The sequence below is a fragment of the Amblyomma mixtum genome, chromosome 7, assembly GCF_055824585.1.
Source record: "Amblyomma mixtum isolate Tamu chromosome 7, ASM5582458v1, whole genome shotgun sequence".
In the NCBI taxonomy this organism is placed as follows: domain Eukaryota; kingdom Metazoa; phylum Arthropoda; class Arachnida; order Ixodida; family Ixodidae; genus Amblyomma; species Amblyomma mixtum.
In genome coordinates this window covers 49,703,992-49,722,437 of record NC_143018.1, presented here as the reverse complement: position 1 = coordinate 49,722,437, position 18,446 = coordinate 49,703,992, and the positions used below count along the sequence as shown (strand labels likewise).

General features: G+C 46.9%; 2 protein-coding genes across 2 annotated transcripts; both read right to left on the bottom strand.

Annotated features, from left to right (window-relative positions):
* Positions 1-767: 767 nt before the first annotated feature.
* Positions 768-4,958, bottom strand: LOC149336044 (uncharacterized). Its single transcript, XM_089552535.1, has 2 exons — positions 2,732-4,958; positions 768-2,284 (listed from the first exon to the last, which is right to left on the bottom strand). Exons 1-2 carry the CDS (start codon positions 3,014-3,016, stop codon positions 1,226-1,228), a joined length of 1,344 nt encoding a protein of 447 aa, XP_089408661.1. The 5' UTR covers positions 3,017-4,958; the 3' UTR covers positions 768-1,225.
* A 5,799-nt stretch (positions 4,959-10,757) lies between these two features.
* On the bottom strand, positions 10,758-16,541 carry LOC149336043 (uncharacterized). Its single transcript, XM_089552534.1, has 3 exons — positions 16,343-16,541; positions 15,939-16,268; positions 10,758-12,248 (listed from the first exon to the last, which is right to left on the bottom strand). Exons 2-3 carry the CDS (start codon positions 16,221-16,223, stop codon positions 11,310-11,312), a joined length of 1,224 nt encoding a protein of 407 aa, XP_089408660.1. The 5' UTR covers positions 16,224-16,268; positions 16,343-16,541; the 3' UTR covers positions 10,758-11,309.
* Positions 16,542-18,446: the final 1,905 nt, after the last annotated feature.

The following is an 18,446-nucleotide window of genomic DNA, read 5'->3' as shown; positions in this document are numbered from 1 at the left end:
CTAGTTGCAACTAAAGATTTGTAGCCACCCGTTAGTAACCGCCATATCAGTTTTCAGAATTTAGAAGATGCGATTATCTTTAGAACTGTGGCTCGACAAAGTTTGTCTACATCGTGCCAGAATACATGCGCTTTCGAAATGTATGTGGGCAAAGCAACCTTTCTAGTGCATGTAACTAGTAAAAAAAAAACCCAAATTGTCGAGGCGTCTCTCATAGCCTTTGTCGCTTTGGGACGTTAAACCCCATAAACCAACCAAATTGTCGAGCCACAGTGCCAAGGGTAATCATGGTTTCTAAATTCTGAAAATTGTTATGTCTGTTACTAACGAGCGGCTACACATCTCTAATTGCAACCAGGTGACTAACTATAATAGTTAAAAATTAGTTAACCAGCTTACTACTTAAAACAATTCACTGGTTTTCTGGTGTCCACCAGCACTGGTAATACTAGGCTGAAAAAGCCATATTTTTACCTCAAAAAACCTGTCTTTGGGAATTACTGTACGTTTTCCGTGAAACACCTGGTATATGCACACACACGCACACATTTTCCTCATGGCAGTATGATTGTTTTATTTAGTGAAGTTTTGACATTTGGATCAGCAGTCCCAATTTCACTCCAAGATTAACGAGAACCACCTTTCTGTAACAAGGGATGTGAAGCACACAGAGTGTGGCGAAGGGTTGTGTGCTGCTGGCCACAGCCTGCTTGGCTATGCTTTCACACTGGTCATTCCACACCACAGGCACAACAACAAACAGGAAGGGAGCTAACAAAGGTCCAGATATATTCAGCCTCATTGAAAACCTGAAGTGACATGACACGGAAGTGTGTACATAACGTGAAGTGACACGACATTAAGTGAAGACAGCACTGAGTTCATGGTCCCTTTATCTACCATGACAATATGGAACATGGAATTTCACAAGTCACATCACATGAACCTGGCAACAATTATGAAATTTCTTGCGCCTGTTCATCTGAGGCAAATGCCATCACAGGTTAGAAAGTGAAGCTTCACAAAACGAAAATGAAAACCGGAGATAAAGGTCTATACTGTGGACGTGTGTAACTCACTACACCTTCTCGCCATCTCACCTTTCTTTTTCCTTATCAGAGTGTCCACATCATGGATACCAAGCCAAAGATGGTGTCCTCCTTGATACCTTTTCATTTTGCTGGCCATTCAAAAAGCCTCTGGCTTTATTCTAGAGGCCAGCTCTTCAGTTTGATGCTAAGTCTCGTCTTGTAGCTTTCCGTTTAAATTCTAAGAGAAAATCAATCTTTGTTTTATACACGCGGCTTTCACCATCAAGTTCCGATAACAAGCTCATGCACTTAAAAACCCTGTCTCGCTGATAGAAATTCCAGTTGTGGTGTTGCCTCTCAGCATACTCCATACAACAGCCCTTAACAGTCGGTGAGCTGAGATCACTAGAGCTAAGCTGCCGTACACTAATCAAGTCCCATTCACTAGGCTTAGGCTGTCTTGCATAAACCGTAATAAAATCAGACTTTCTACACAGAACGCAGCAAACGTTAAAACCAGTCACATATCGGTCGAAGACAATATGCATGTCTCGCACAAACTGGTAACGAGCTAGGTATCTCTCTTCGTCGTGCCAGTCATCTGGAACAACTGTGAGCACCATGCACACTGTATTGTCATCAATCACAGTGCCACTCCTGACAGCAGCTGAAGCTGAGCTGCTACTCAAAACTGCCTCTGCAGATGCTGGAGCCAAGACCCGCTGACTGGTGATGAGTGCATCCTCCAGGGACTGTGGAAGCACACTAAGGACCTCCAAGGGCAGAGACTGTTTCAAGCTTCTGAAGCCCTCGATTAGTGTAGCAGCCGTCTCATTGAACGTTGCCAGCAGTGCCCCAATGTCTTCTGCCCTTGGTCCACTTCTTGTGCTTGGTGCATTGGATTCTTCGCTGTAAGCCACAAGTCTGGCACCAAGGCAATCCAGTGTTTCTGCCATCTCGTTGAGCCTGCTTTGTATCGATGTCAGGATGTCGTGGTATGAACATGAGACTGCATCCAGTTCCCGCACGCCGCCTGCTGCATAGATGGCTGCACCACTTTGGTTGCGTTCTTGTGATGAGGTGCTGCCAGTGCACATAGCGCGGTAATGCAATGGCATGTCCTTGCACAATACGGTCTCGCCACACCGAAGGCACGAAGTTTCATGAAATGCACACTGCTTTTCGAAGTGCTCGAGCAGCTCTCCAGCAGGACCCTCAAAGTCGCAGCCGTGCTCAGAATTCCAGCAGCTAACCTATTCGTGAAGAAAAAACAGAAATAAGAGATTTATACCCCAATACGCTTAGCTGAATCCCCCATAGTGGAGTTAGATTTGAAATAAAGGAGCATTTGCTGGTTAGGATCCACCAAAGATCAGCCAGACTGCTACAAGGAAAAACTATGCAGCTTTCTGTGAAAACTGTATAGTTTTCCGTTATTGCTGGATGGCTACCCTTAGATGGATGCAAAAGAATAGTTACTCCTGTCGAATTCAGACTACGCAACTATGTAAAATGTGTCACAATGTTAGATCGCGGCGAGTCCTTATATCACTACCGGTGCAATAGTTAAGCGATGAGCCACTGCACTGGCAGGTGGCTGTTTCAAACACAGCCACCTCTGGGGCTTGCGATAATGGTACTTCGGTGAACGTTCCATAATGTAATGGAAAGAAGCTGACAAAATACTCGCGCACGCATACCTGCAGTTTGGCCAGGTGGTCGCGAGGAGCCGAAATCCAGCACACGTTCGAGTCCAGTTCAAACGGCGTGCTGTCCATGACACAGCTGGAGTGGCCGTCGCCCTCTGCGCACCCGTCTACGCAAGCTGAGCACAAGGCGTGCCCGCAGGGCAAGATGGCCATTTTGATGGGAACGCAGGCGCAGAGGTTGCACACCCGCGTCGGTGGCAGTGGCTCCTTGAATGTGACTGGCCTCCAGTCAACGCCGTTCGCAAAGCCGCAGAGGCGGTAGGTTCTCTCAGGCATGTTTGGACGGTGGGGAAGACGACCGAAACCGAAAAAAGCGTCGTGCTATGACAGGCAGTGGTTGCTGCTGCGCTCAGCAGTAGTACACTCATTACACTTACTACATTACCGCAGTAGCTCGATACCTTCTGAGGCACAGAGCTTTAGAACAGACTCATGCTTTCGTTGAGCACGCACTGACTGCGCTTCCGTGCACCGCGCTTATGAGGTACGAAAACCGGAAAGAGCCATCCGGCGTACGGCAATGTATTCCGGCGTAATTCCGCCGATTCCCGCCTGCTGGCGCCACCATCCTCATGTCAGTGCTCTCCATTTCATGCATGGAGGAAAAAAAAACTCCATGCCTCCATGAATGTGCCCATCATGGCAGAGATCACGGCTGTGCCGGAACCGGAAGATGCCAGTGGCGCCAGCTTCGAAAGAACAACTATATCCTGGTACGGAGAGGCTGCAGCACGGTTTCTGTGGCACATTCAGGCTCCTGCCAAACTGCGCACCTGTAAATGAATCAGCTAAGCCAAATCCTAATGTGAGGCGAATCCCTTTTTTCATCTAACCATTCGTCCAACGAACGCAGTCCGTTGACGGCACAGGGTAGTTGTGCGACGGGTGTCCCGGCACACCCGCCCACGTCAAATGTTCCAAATCTTTGGGGCACAGAGACTGCACAGATGCAGCGCTCGCACACCTGGGGTTTAGGCAAGGGTCACCTCTGTTGTTCGTGTTGTACCTACAAGGATTGGAGACCAAACTAGAGACGAGTGGACTTGGCTTCAACCATTGTTTTCAAGCAAGGGGAGTTGATTGATGTCATTACCAGGACTGATGTACGTGGATGATATTAATGGCTGACAGCAAATTAAGATTTGCAGAGGTTGATGGATATCTGTGGTACAGAGGGAGCTAGATTAGGTCTGAAGTTTAGTAATGAAAAATCGGCAGTCGATTGTTGGTTTGGTTTATGGAAGTTTTACGCCCTGAAGCCACTCTATGAGGGACGCCATAGTGGAGGGCTCCGGAAATTTCGACCACCTGGGGTTCTTTAACATGCACATACATCGCACAGTACACGGGCCTAGCTATAGCATTTCGTCTCCATCGAAATGCGACAGCCGCGGCTGGGGTCGAACCCGCGTCTTTCGGGTCAGCAGCCGAGTGCCATAACCACTGAACCACCGCTGCGGGAGGCCCACCTCGTGAACCAATACACGCGGCTCATGCAGACGGCCCCTGGGCGCTGCCTGCTAAACCGCTTACACATCCAACACGACTGCACTCCAGAGGAGGCGGAGCGTATCCCAGTACTGTGGCGCCATATGCTCTGGGTCTCCCCGCTCCCCCGACCGACATGCACGAAAACAGACGACAAGCACGGGCTCGGGCTCTTGAGAGACAACACGGCTCCCGACCCGGTGTATATTATGTAGACGTGGCAGGGCCATCGCCCACGGGATTTTACATGGCCGCTGTCGTTCACCAGGAAATGCACGTTGATGGACTCTCTTTTCGAGCCCCGAATTCAATGCGAGCCGAGGAAGTAGCGATAGCGCTTGCTGCCGTCCACGCCAATTCGAGAATCATCATTACGGACTCCCGAAAAGCATGTGATAATTACTTGGCAGGGGAGATCTCCCCCTTAGCTGCTTGCATTCTAAGACGGACTGCCACTGATCCAACACCGAAAAGAATCATTTGGGCTCCTGGCCATCAGGGCTTACGAGGTAATGAGGCCGCTTACGCGGCTGCCCGAGCGCTTATTCACCGGGCTCCTCATCCCAGCTCTTCTGGCTCGGAGACTAACCAGCCGCTGCTGCGATTCAGAGAAATAATAACGCATTATTCCGACAACCACCGCCTTTTCCCGGCCCCTGCAAAGGGGCTGAGTAAGACGGAGGAGCGAACTTTAAGGCGCCTGCAGACAGGTACCCGCACTGTGGGGAGACCTGTGATATCTTCCACATGGTGTGGGCATGTACTCAAAATCCCCACCTCCCCCCTTCCCCTACCTCTTCCATAGAGGCATGGGAGACTGCCCTCTTCAACTGCTCCTCGCTCGAGTCCCAAAGGGCTCTGGTGAAACGGGCGAGAGACGGGGCATTGTCATGCGGTGTTCCGGACTAGGGACGCCGACCATGTAGCGGGGCCACTCTGTGGCTCCCAAACTCTATTTCAGAAATTAAAAGTTTTCACCACCACCACCACCGCTGCGACTACAGTCGTGATGCTTTATGATGAAGGCAGCGAGCATAGGATACAGGAAGTCACGCTAGAGGTTGTGGATAGTACAATAAGTGTCCCAAATTCCTTGTCCAACCCAGACAAACCTCTGTCGAATGATTTTTTTTTTTCGAATAAACGATAGTGCTGACTACGGTGTTCTCATTGCACACCAAGAAAATTTACCTCACCGCAGTGTCGCCTCTACATATCCCTCTGGGAACAGCGAGTAGGCGGCGATCGGGATGTATTCACAGACTCTAGCTTGAAGCCACTTCGTTTGTGTCCCAGACTACACACGAAATTCTTTACTGAATTTTTGGTACTTGGATTAGATCTTTACAATACAAAATTTCCTGCAACGTGTCGCAGGTCATTCTTATCGCAAATTGACTCATTGCGTCGGTATCTCTCCAAACATTAGCGAAAGCTCTTTTCAACGGTTACCGTGGGTATTTTGTGCTCTAAAATGCGAAAGAAGGGCGTTTTATCTGGGTCCTAGGCCATGACGATGTTTTATCAAATGAGGTGGCTGACTTCTCGGTTAAATCAGCTCTCACTCAGTGCACCTGTTATGTATGGTGCCCCCAAAGCTCATTCTTTCAGGAATGTCCATTTTTCAGCGTTACCAACATATCTCCACCCGATGCCATGATGCTTTCTTTCAACTACGGGTTGCAAAATTTATTGTACCCTTGGAATGTACGCCCATCTAGATCCCAGCAATGTGCAGAATAACCGACCTAAATTTGTATTTAAGCTGATGTGGGCTCACTCTGACAATCTTTTGCGAGTCGTGCAGGGAAGTTCAGTCACTACAGCATTGCACACTGTCTTGCCGGCGGTACGTACTTCAGAGGAGAACGTGTCTGGAACGTGTTCTTCTCTCCGCTGGCTTGAGCCGTAGGTGAGTTGAATGCGATTTGAATATCTTCACAACCTCGTTATTGAAAGCAGCAGGTTTTCATGTCAACTGTACTCAAAATTGTCCCAAATTTTGTCGTGCTTTTCTCTGTTCTTTTTTTTAATGGTCCCACTCAATTTTGCTATATTAACTGCCTCAGTTATTAGTTCTTTAATTTCAAACTTTTTCACATGCGCCTAAACCTTCGCTTTACTTTATGATTGGATCGAAAGATAAATGAAAATAAATTATATAAGGAGAAAATCGCGCAGCGCACCTGCTAAATTAAACTCGGCGCATATAAAACACTCATCAGACCTACCTACCTTGAAATATGCCAATATAATCGGCGGCTTTATCAAAACAACTTAAAAAAGTAGAGCTTATACAGAAACTAGCAGTATGTTTACTCAAATTATTCACGACAGACTAGCTCTGGTAATCTCACCGGTCGGGCAGATTTGCAAACACTGTCATAATGCAGGATCAACTCAAGAATAATGGTTAATATCTACTGTTTCACGGCTACTTTAAACCATTAAATTCCTAATACTTGCACCCTCTCTTAAGATATTTATCTAGCAAAAATCATAGTAAAGTAGTTAGTCAACAATTTAGCCGCGTAACTATGAACAGGTACTATATTTCCAGGTATACAATTTCCCTTTGGAATGACTTGCCCAAGGATGTTGTAAGGTGTATGACAGTAGACTCATCTGCTCACATTCAGCAAATTCACTTTGTTGTGAATTTTTCCTTTCCCGACATTTTAGAAGTGGGAACATCTATTTCGTTTTGTGTATCTCATGAATGTTGTATAACCACTACTTCATGGGCCTGAAAAGGGGCTGCAGTATGTTTAAATAAAATCGATCACCTGAAATATCTTCTTTGCCATTCATCCCCAAACCCTGGTAAATTCCCCCCCCCCCCCCCCCCCCCCCCCCCGGGTATGTGCATTCTAGACAAGAATACGCCTATACGAGAATAAAATGAGTAAGCTGTCCTGTGGTGGACTCCTTTGTATAAAAGGAGCGCACTGGAGGACATGCTCCCTTGTTACTCTTTTCTGTTTACAGTGTGCCATGTCTGAAGAGGCGAACCAAAACATGACCACACCTGTAGCTTAACATCCCCTGCATGACCACAGGTGGCACAGAGCCCAGAAAGGACAGTCTTCAGCCCATAGAACCTCTTATGACATATGTCCACTCGGGGTACATTCTCACGGGGCCGAAGGTGATCACAAGAGTTCCAGGTTACGGACGCCGTTTACCGCGATGAAAGTCCCTCTGACCGCTGTAGCTGCTAACCATTCAAGAACGGTGCCGGCAATATCAACAGGAATGCCATAAATATATATCTCAGCCCTTCTGCGTGCACATACCTGAAGTTTGTCCAAACCATGGTCCAAACGGTCGTGAGGATCTGGAATCCGGCACACGTTCACGTCCCCTTCAAACCAGAGGACATGTAAAGTGGCTGTCACCTCCAGCGCGTTCCTTGAGGCGAGGCGAGCACAATACGTGCAAGTAAGACACAATTGACATTTTCGTGCTAACGTAGCTGCATAGATTGCATACCCACGTCGGCGGATGTGGTTTTCTGAAGATGATGGGCCTCCAGTCGATATCGCATGCGAAGCCGCAGAGGCGGTACGATCCGTACTCTACGTCTGGTGGGAGTGTTATGCGTAGTCGCCGAACAGACGAAAAATGCGCTCTCTGACGTGGTCGAGAGCAGACGTAAGCATGAAAGCCTTTGCAGTACCGGCTCAGAACATTCTAGACACTGATCCCTTTGTTGCCACGCAACGAACGTCTTGTCTCGGCCAAACACAACCATCTGTCCGCTCGAGGGGTAACTCACTGCATTGCAACTAACTGTAAAAAGCACTTGCCATCTTCTGCCCATAACCTCGTTTTCCTTTCGTTTTTGATCTTTTCTGCGAGATAACGTACCTCGGTGCTTGTAGACATCGCGTGTGTCTTACAATCTTGGTGAACCGTCTGGCTTCACTTTATAGACTCAACAGTGTTCAACCAATTTCTACCTGTACACATTCCCGTAAACGTACCCCCCCCCCCCCCCCTCCCTCGGCGGAAGAATACGGCCCGAGGGGTTTCCCTGTGAGGCCTGCTGCATGCCTCGTTATGCACCCTCAGCGATCGTAACCTCTCGAAAGAGGAATGACTTCGCGTCTTCAATCCTCCTAGTCTTTGGACTCCTAGATGCGTTAAACAACTTAGAGGCAAGCAACTGTATGCTTTTGACGGGAACTACATTGAAACACTGGCCGGTTTGGTCCACGTACTATCAGCAAGGAATGAAACGCGAACAAGACAGCTCGGCCACGAAACGCAAAATAAGAATATTTTAGCCCGGGGAAGCTCAATACTTGCTCGGGTTTTTTTGACTTAGAAGGCGCGAAGGCTCTTCTTCAGGAGTGTAAATCAACCGCGCTAGCATTTCCATTCCAGGAGCTAATATTACGGCGTCTTTGAGATGTCACAGCAGTTTTCTTGTTCGCGTTTCATTCACTGCTGATAGTACATCCCGTTGAAAGATATCTGAATTGAGTACAAGGAGCCAACCTTGCACTGAACATGCTCTAAGTGTGTTGCAAACCGCACCCAGATTTGGTAGCTCCCTCGTTTCGCGCTTTTCGTTGCACACTTGAAGAAACACGTTAGAGTTCATTAGGAGCACTAAGACAAAAGCCTAACGTCAAACCGACAGCCAAAGTTCTCAAGTCAATGCGCCAACTTATGCATATACGGAACAACAGCAATTTTCTTTTTCTGGGTAAACTGCTCATTCGGCTGGTTGTTCATTTTCGGGCTTCTTGAGTTTGTTTAACAGGGAGTGACACGCAGAGCATTTTAGGGCAACCAGTTTATCCACAAGACTTGTTTTCGAACCAAAATAAATCAAAAGTTCTCATTTCCAGCGTTGCTTCTTCTCTTGTCCTTGTCCTTTTCACGCTGCCCAAAATCATCAATTACCAACTCGCCCAAGCGTCTCTTTTACTAATTTCCAGACCACACACTCCCATTCTTCGTGGTAAAGAAAACTGGCACATGACCCCTTCGGCGTAAACTCCGAACTGTTCTCCCATGGCATCGCTAACTGGCCCAATATTGGCAAAGGCCGGTTCTACGAAGGAACAGATTGAAACCAGTAAATTTCCAATACTGGGCCAATTACCTGTGCTGCTTGGGCAAGCCACTGCAGGAAGGCTTGGAGGCAGTCATGGAAAGGGCACAATGGTTAATACCACAGTCATCTATTCTCGTAAGAAAAAAAAAACCTACAGTGTGCTCTTGAAGCCCTGGGACGTGTGTCCGAAGTTCACACAGATTAAGGGGCCCCTGCCTGTTTGTTTCCACAAAGGAAGAGTACTCTGGGGACGAGACATTCTGGTTGATTTTCGTTGAAAAATACACTAGGCTCACCTTTATTCACCAAGAAGAAACGCGGTTTTGTGGCCAATCGGTTGCGTGTTCGCCTCGCAATCTGAATGTCCTTGGTTCGATTCCCCGCATCCTCGGAAGAAACTAATTTTCCTTGCTGATGACGTCATTGGGTGTGCTGGTACTACTTATTTTGGACGCCGGAAAATGCTGTGTTCTGTTGCTGATGCGCCATACAAAACTTTCGCCTTAAAATAAGCCAGTTTGTGAAGCTGACTCGCGAAGCTGGCACATGCTGTCGGCACAAAGGCTGAAACCTGGGTGGCCGACGGGTCGGGTGTTTCAGATTCGTGATATACACAACCGAAAAGAAATCGAAGAGACGATAACGATAAAACGAATTTGCAAGCTCTAAAAATACTATGCAAGCAATATACAACAGAACATTGCAAGAATAATTCTAGAATTGATTACCGACAAGCTGGAAGAATTATGCTTAAGCTGAGCCAGTGAGTAGGAACATCTTTGAGGCAATGATTATTCAGTAGTGAGGCCTGTGTTGTGTAAGCTCACAGTCCATAAGTATTCTGGAAGAATGATTATTTTACTACAAAAACTTCTGCGAAGAGCGCCACGTAACTATTGATTTGTTTTTTGTTGCTTTCAATGCCACCTTGTTTTATCCTCTGGTGATTTTCATGCCATTTGCTTTTTTCTGCATGTATTCACGACTAGCCAAATAAAAGAATAATTTGATAGCCCATTATGTCGTGCACTTTTTAGAACGCAACTCTTAAGCGTCTGTTCCTGCGTCTCGCTTCCTAGTCACAGCCGTCGTCGTTGTCGCAGTTGGCGTAAATTCGCATTACTGACTATCGCAACCGTCTGCCAATTCTTTAATCCTATCTTTGCGCTGTTTCTAATCAATGGATGGATTTGTCCTCAGTAGCCATTTAATCATGGTGGTATAAACGTCTCAACAGTGCATTAGTCGCTTCGTGCTGTCTCACAGTGAGGGCTGCAGTGGATGCAATTGGTGCACTTAATTACATTTCCTTCGTGAAGTTTAATGACAACAGGTCTGGGATTTCAAGACGCAGTGTGCTGATACAACGTTCGTTCTTTTACAGTAACATGCATAGACCAGACCATGAATGGCTAAATAGCATCGCTGCTAGTGGGGGGCTGTAAAAGAATGTGATGCTGCTTTGCGAAAGACGAAATTCGGACATTTTATTTCAATGCAACACTCAATGAAACAGCCATAACGTAGGAAGTATGTGTGTAGATGTAATATGTAGCTGGACGTCAGTGAAAGTAAATAAAGCGAACAGTTTCATTGCTGTCACTAAAACCTTATTCAGCATGTGTATTGTATCGTTTTTGTTTTCGATAATGATGAATGTACCGATCATTACAGCGTTACGAAACCTAAGCTCGTCTACGTAGAGTGTCTTACAGAAGGCTATGCGATTATAATTCCATGGATAGCAAGCTGTTTACCTTTGTCTTTGTTACCTTGACGTTTCTCCTAAACCACAACTTTAGCTAACGGCCAATAGATATTTCACCGCAGTTGAAGGAAATCACACAGCTGGGCAAAAGTACATCTAAAGATGGTAGAAATCTAAAACAGGTAGAAATCTAAACTAGCGATCATTAAAAAAAAACCACTGGCTAATCTGATGTCCCCGCCTCAGATGATGACGATAAAGTTTCTACATGATGGCTTTTTGTATTACAGTGTGTTGAAACATGATTATTGAGCATACCGATTCAAACTGATTAGGAAATCGAACTTATTATATTCATCTATAAGAGTTGGCCTATGAGAGCTTAAGGAAGACAAGTACCGCAAAGTAGGTGGGGGACCTTTTTGTCCTAAATTTGACTCAAAGCTTTTATGCCAATAGGATGGCGAGTCCTGCGAATAAGAAGTGAAGGGCTTCACGGACACCACGACACACTCATTTGGTAGTGTGGACTCTGCATACACAGCGAGGAAATCGGTGCGCTGAGAATGCTTGCACATCACGCGGACACGAGCGGACGTACCCTTAAGTTTTACCTCAGACCACACGATACAGTCGTGCCAATAAAACAGGCTGGATGTGTCTACTTTACGGAATAATACGGTCCAGACAACGGACTCCTCATTTGCAACACTGGCGCTGACCCCATGAGATTCTACAAAAGTATTCCCTTCGAGTGATGCGGCTTGGACACTTTGCGTAGCTCGCAGTGAACTGCAGTGTGTTCCCAGCAGTGTCTCTATTCTACCCAGCTCAACGGAGGTTTCAGTCACAGCCGACACCGTTTGGTGCAGTGACGCTGAGATGGCGTCCCATTCCGAGCGCACTTCTTGTCTGAACTCGGCGCTGAGGTCTCTCAATGCCTCGGCTAGTTCATTGACTCGGCTCTGTACTGATGCCAGGACATCGTGGCAAGAGTCGACTTGTAAGTCCAGCTGCCTTGAAGCCGACTGCTGTACCGCAGCATGCTCCTGGAGATTTGCCACTGGCAAAGCGGCAGCAACACATCCAGCGCTGTAGTGTCCCGGCAGGTCCTTTCGGGTTACGGTGTCCCTGCACCTGGGGCATGAGGCAGCGTGGAAGCCACACCGTTGCTCGAAGTGCTCCAGTAGCTTTCCAAGGGGACCCACGAAGTCACAGCCATGCTCGCTGTTCCAGCAGCTCACCTTCATTGTTTTTTAATCGGAAAGATACGAAGGGACTTCATCAAGTGCTTTCAGCGCTTAAATATGCACCAAAGCTGTAACAGCATTGGCTGTAAAAGCCACCTTGCTGTTCCGCTTATGTCGCAATTGCAGGCCAAGTTCCGTATATCATTGGTGACCGCAACAGTGCATGAACGTTCACAGCCAGCAATAAATTTCTTTATGTAAAGGATTAACTACTCATTTGCATCACCCAAGAGCAGCTATACAGCTACAAGAAAAAACTAAGCAGCTTTCTGAGAAAGCTGTGTAATTTCCTTTGTAGCTGTATAGCTGCTTTTGGGTGGATGCAAATGAGTAGTTAATCCGTTACTTCAAGAAATTTATTGCTGGCTGTGAAAGTTCATGCACTGCTGCAGTCACCAATGATTTAGAAAACTTGGCCTGCAATTGCGACATAACGAGAACAGCAGAATGGCTTTTACAGCCAAAGCTGTTATAGAGCCATACAGCCCTGCATTGTACAGTAGAATAGACAATGTCAGCCATAAGACCTTAACAATTCAGTGAATTAGTTTAATTAAAGAAACTGAATTCAATTTCTACCTGCCAACCATGGCAGGCGGCAAAGTGGAGAAAGGAAAACCCCCTCTGCACTTTTAGTGGAGATGATGGTTTGGTTTATGGGGGTGGGTTATGAGACACGCCGTAGTGAAGGGCTCCGGAAATGTTGGCCCTTGGAGTTCTTTAACGTGAACTGACATCGCACAGTACACGGGCCTTCTATAATTTCGCCTACATCGAAATTTGACCATCGCGGCTAGGAACGAACTCACGTCTTTCAGGTCAGCAGCCAAGTGCCATAACCACTGAGCCATTGCAGCGGTCTTTTTAGTGGAGACGAGCGAGAAGGAAAAACGGAGAGTACTAAATGTGTAAAGCCCGGATCTAGCAAAGCCCTGCATTCTGCTGTGGAACCAGCCTAAGTTTAATATTCTTCCGGTGTCGTCACAACCTTCTCTTTCCACGGTAGCCACCGTCTTGATTCTTCCCATGGCAACTACCTTCTAGTTGGGCATTTCTCCACTTTCGCCATAATCTCCCAAGCCACCTATTGCATTTCACCCTTTCTCTTACATCTCGCACTTTACCTCACCCTCACCTCCACTAAAAGGGAGCTACTACATATAACTTGAACGGGCATACATTTTTATCATTCTGGTGTGCCCATAACATCACAGTTTCCTCGAACATTGGAAGACAAAAACAGCAGCTTTGTGCAGAATTGGCAGACAGTGCAGGCTGTAGACCAAAGGACCCCACCCCCTCACACACACACACGCACGCACACATTGCCACTATTAGGTGTATACTGCACAACATATTTCACAACACAGTAAGCTTTGAGTGCCCTGGTAAAGAACTTCACAACAGTGGAAAAGCATGTCCACCTGTGTCACTGTTACTGCAATATCATGAAAGGTACACAAATTTTTATGTCTATAATACCAATACGCCTGCAATATAGCATGCCAGTTGCGCTCAGTTTCGATGGTGAAAGAAGACAACGACCCAGAGGTCTGAGGCTCGCTTGCAGACCGAACGGTTGGCCAGGACTGCTGTCGGACGCTGCAAGTGACCTGGATTCAGCTGAGCCACAAACCCCTTTACAGCCAGGGTAACTTTGTACCGGAGCTTTATGAGTTGATGTACTGCCGAAAGTGGCAACAGGTCAACCAAATGAATTGTTGCTACAGCCATGGCAGCATATACAGAGGAAACAGTGAATACAGAAACAAACTACACAAAATGTGTGACAATGCCAATCTTTTCACTAGTTACTGATTAATGACAGCCAATTCCTCAGGGAGTAGAGCCACCGACGGACGACTGACATGTGTCGCCTAATATTATAAGCCTCTGAAATGAGTCTAGCAAGATTGTCTTCAAGTATAGTGATTATGATCGTGTTTTAAAATCATCCCACAGTCTTTCCACTCAGTGTTGTCAACAGACAAGTAGTTTTGGCTTGACTGGTTACTTGCTGTCCGCGTTCACATGCAGGCAATCGCTGCCACATTCTGTTTTGCCAGTGTAAAACTGGCCACTCATTAGCAGAATCTTGTAAACCACGCTGCTGTGGCGCACAACACACATCATCTCTTGCTTTTTCCCACAGCCTTTCTTTCTCGTTAACCCTCGTACAACTCCTCCCACTAGGTTCCGCATGAAAAAAAGCAGTTGTTTTATGCTCACTTCATTCGCAATCTTTTCAGACTGTGCAAAACGTTGCGCACATATGAGATGCATTTACTGCTTTTCTAGGGCGGCTAGTCAACACTGACCCACAAGTGGCTCTGGGTCTTACACTCTACAAGCAATGCTAACCAGAGTGAAGGACTCTGTCTATACTAAATAATATTTCTATACCTGCTATATAACATCTACTAAACAATATGCTAAACTGCTATACTAAACAATAATTTCATTAGAAATCCTGTGGTGATTAGCCTGTTTACTTAGGCATCAAAACTGGCATGAGCTAAATGTACACATGACCTAAACAAAGATGTGCTAAACATACACACAACCTAAACAATGTCAATTTCATGCACGCTTTTCCAATTCCATGCTTTACCAACTTAAAGTGAGCAGATTGAAAGGGAAGAAGGCTCTTTACAGGATCGTGGTGAATAGAGATAGCAAGAGAGCACAGATGGTCGACACAAAACACACGCGCAGTATCTAGGTTTTCTGTTGCTAGTTGTTAAGCGTGCAGCAGCTGCTGAAAATGGCACCATCATCACTAGTTTACAGAAATGCTTCCCAGACCCACTGTAGAGGTCTACAACATTCACAAGTATGGCGTCATCTGTGCCAATAATCTGTCGGTGGCTCTGTTTCCTCAGGAATGGGCTTTCCCTAATCAGTGACAAGTGAGAAGATTGTCACTGTACAGCCTTTGTCAAAAGTTTAGAGCCCAGGGGGTCTGCTTCTGGGCCACATTGCTTTCCTCGTAATGCGTCCTCAGCGTCCCAAATCTCCTGAAGGTAAGAAGATTTTTGTTCCTGCTCCCTCCAATGCGTAGGACTTCCATTAGTGCTACAGGAGCGCCACAATAGTGCTTAGAAGCAAACCCCCTGGGCTCTAAACTTTTGACAAAGGCTGTACCACACGTTTGTGCTTGTTGTGTTTTCTCTATGTGTGATGCCAAGCCTGCAAAAACAAACAATTAGGTTGTTATGTCATGCCCTCTGTTGCCCTGTAACTTAGCACTGTTCCCTGTCTTTATCATGAAGATGACTCAACTAGACCAGACCTCTTTTTCAGTGGTATTTGCAGTGAGCACTATATTTGTACTGTTTACTACAATAGGACGCATGTAATTTCGATTCTGTGGTCTACAATAACGAAACTTACACCCTGAATGTGGATACCTACAGGATGGTGTTCGTACAGCATAAGCAGAGAACAAAACACGACATGCATCTACCAAAAGCAGCCAAGAACACAATCATCGGCTACAGACTGCTGAGGGTATGCCTTCAGCAATCTGCCGCCGGTGAAGGCAATCGAACACATAACTGCAAACGATTAACAACAATACTGAAAGGCAATAGTACTGACGACGGATTAATCTAGATGATGGTACTTTGTGAACGTTCCATAATGTAATGTGGAGAAGCTGACAAACTACTCGCGCACGCATACCTGCAGTTTGGCCAGGTGGTCGCAAGGAGCCGAAATCCAGCACACGTTCGTGTCCAGTTCAAAGGGCGTGCTGTCCATGGCACAGCTGGAGTGGCCGTCGCCCTCTGCGCACCCGTCCACGCAAGCCGAGCATAAGGCGTGCCCACAGGGCAAGATGGCCATTTTGATGGGAACGCAGGCGCACAGGTTGCATTCCCGCGTCGGTGGCAGTGGCTCCTTGAATGTGACTGGCCTCCAGTCGACGCCATTCGCAAAGCCGCAGAGGCGGTAGGTTCTGTCAGGCATGTTTGGACGGTGGGGAAGACGACCGAAACCGGAAAAAGTGTCGTGCTGTGACAGGCAGTGGTAACGCAGTGGTTGGTGTTGCGCTTAGCAGTAGTACAGTCACTACATTTACTACCTACAGTCCCGCAGTAGCTAGACACCTTCTGAGGCACAGAGCTTTAGAACAACAGACTTTCATGCTTTCGTTGAGCACGCTTCGACTGCGCTTCTGTGCACCGAGCTTCTGAGGTACAAAAAGCGGAAAGAGCCATTCGGCGTGCGGCAATTATTCCGGCGTAATTCCGCCGATACCCGCCAGCTGGCGCCACCATCCTCATGTGTGCCCATGTGTGTGCCCACCACCATAGAGTTTCTTACTACTACCACGGCCGGTCTCGAGGGGGGCGCGCTCGCTCAGCGCGCGCCCCCCTCGAGTCCGGCCGTGCTACTACCTAGAGGGAAAGCTGGCGGCGCTGCACTTCAGCCACCATGGACGCTCAAAGCATCATGGGGCGGTGAGCTACTTGTGCGGCACAATCTCTATGGGCACAATCCTAGTTTTTCGGGAACACAGAGTGGCAGTACTAAGGCGTTTCATTCCGAAAACGTAGTTCGTCTGGCGCGAACGCAGTGTGCAAAAGCCATAGTAGTGAAAACGCGACGACACACGACGCCAATAAAAGGTTTTACTCATCCGAAATGCCATTAAAAAACCTCTTAAAGTATCTAAACAACAACATTTTTTTGAAAACATATTTACTTTTAAAAGTGCGCCTGTTAAGTACGAAATATTAGTTTTTTTTTGTGTTCATCACTTGGCCAATAGGAAAGCTAGTGAATACAAGGGGGGGTACTGCGCACAAAAAGACAAGGACAAGAAGATAACACAACAAGAAAGCTAGTCATCTCTTATTTTAGGCAAACTTTGCACTTAAATGCTTTTCTGCTAGGTTGTTGTAATCATTAGACAAGATATTGAATGTTAGGACGTTTGTAGTTATCAAACAGCTTTATTTTTTTATTATTTTTTGGACAAAAGTTGCAGTTCCGCAACAAGTAGCTCACCGCCATGGAGGAAAAAAAACTAAGGAGGGAGCATGACGTCACGCGGCCAGCGTTCGCAAGCCGAGTGTTTTGAAGTCGTTTTCTCCCTCAGTTTTTCGCTCTCCGAGCCGGTCCTTTATGTTTTGATTCCGGTATGTTATAGACCAGATTTTTGAGCCTCTCCTGGGCGCGGCCATTTTGCACCGACTGGCGCGCCGCGGTGCGGGCGTTTCGTTGGGGACTGCGGGGCTGCGGCAGTTCCGCGGCCGCGCCTGCATATAGCCGCGCTTCGGGCGCTAAAAAAACATTGTCGAGCATACTTCTGCTGCGTGGCTGTGTTGCAGGAAGTATTTACGTTATCAAAGCGATAACATTGACGCGTTTTAATGACATTTAGTTTGACATTCAAGTTAATTGTGCCGGCGCTTAGAACGCGCTCGTGCTTAATCGAATTCCGTCTTGGTGCTCCACCGCAAAGAAACTTTTTATTCAATATCAAGAATTAGGTGTGCGGCTAGTATGCAGTTCCAATTCCCATGCACTCTTATTCCTTCCTGCCGGCCATAAAGCCCCCCCCCCCCCTTCCACAAACGGCTTTCTTGTCGCCGCGCCAGTTTATCAACAAATTACCGCTGTGAGCTCAACTGAGTCGCAGCGCCAACAGAAAACAAATTTTGTCATGGTTTATGCAACCTGGTGCATAAAAACGTACTTCCGCTTAATTTATAAAAGCTTGAATAGATATGAGCAGCTAATCCAGCTTTCACTAATTCTGAGGTCCGAAGTCGCGTTATTTTATTCAGGAGCTCTCGCCGCGTGTGAGAGCGTTGCGTAGGTGTTTGGCTAAGTGTGGAAAATGTAATGAAATCGCGCATATTTTCCTATGAATAATGTAGATACCGCACCGCTGCGGTGGCTCAGTGGTTACGGCTCTCTGCTCTGGCCCAAAAGACGCGGGTTCGATCCCGGCCGCGGCGGCCGAATTTCGAAGGAGGCGAAATTCTAGAGGCCCGTGTACTGTGCGATGTCAGTGCACGTTAAAGAACCCCAGGTGGTCGAAATTTCCGGAGCCCTTCACTACGGCGTCCCTCATAGCCTGAGTCGCTTTGGGACGAAAAACCTTAATAAACCAAATCAAGCTAAGGTAGATACCAACAGCAGAAAGATACTATAGATAAACCTTTCCCCAGATACCTCTAA

What these genes read in the sequence shown, in the direction of transcription:
- LOC149336044 (XM_089552535.1), bottom strand. Translation starts at nt 3,016, where the DNA reads ATGCCTGAGAGAACCTACCGCCTCTGCGGCTTTGCGAACGGCGTTGAC. An exon ending in ACCACCTGGCCAAACTGCAG is followed by an intron (nt 2,285 to 2,731) that starts GTATGCGTGCGC and finishes CTTCACGAATAG; the next exon opens with GTTAGCTGCTGGAATTCTGA.
- LOC149336043 (XM_089552534.1), bottom strand. Translation starts at nt 16,223, where the DNA reads ATGCCTGACAGAACCTACCGCCTCTGCGGCTTTGCGAATGGCGTCGAC. An exon ending in ACCACCTGGCCAAACTGCAG is followed by an intron (nt 12,249 to 15,938) that starts GTATGCGTGCGC and finishes AAAACAATGAAG; the next exon opens with GTGAGCTGCTGGAACAGCGA.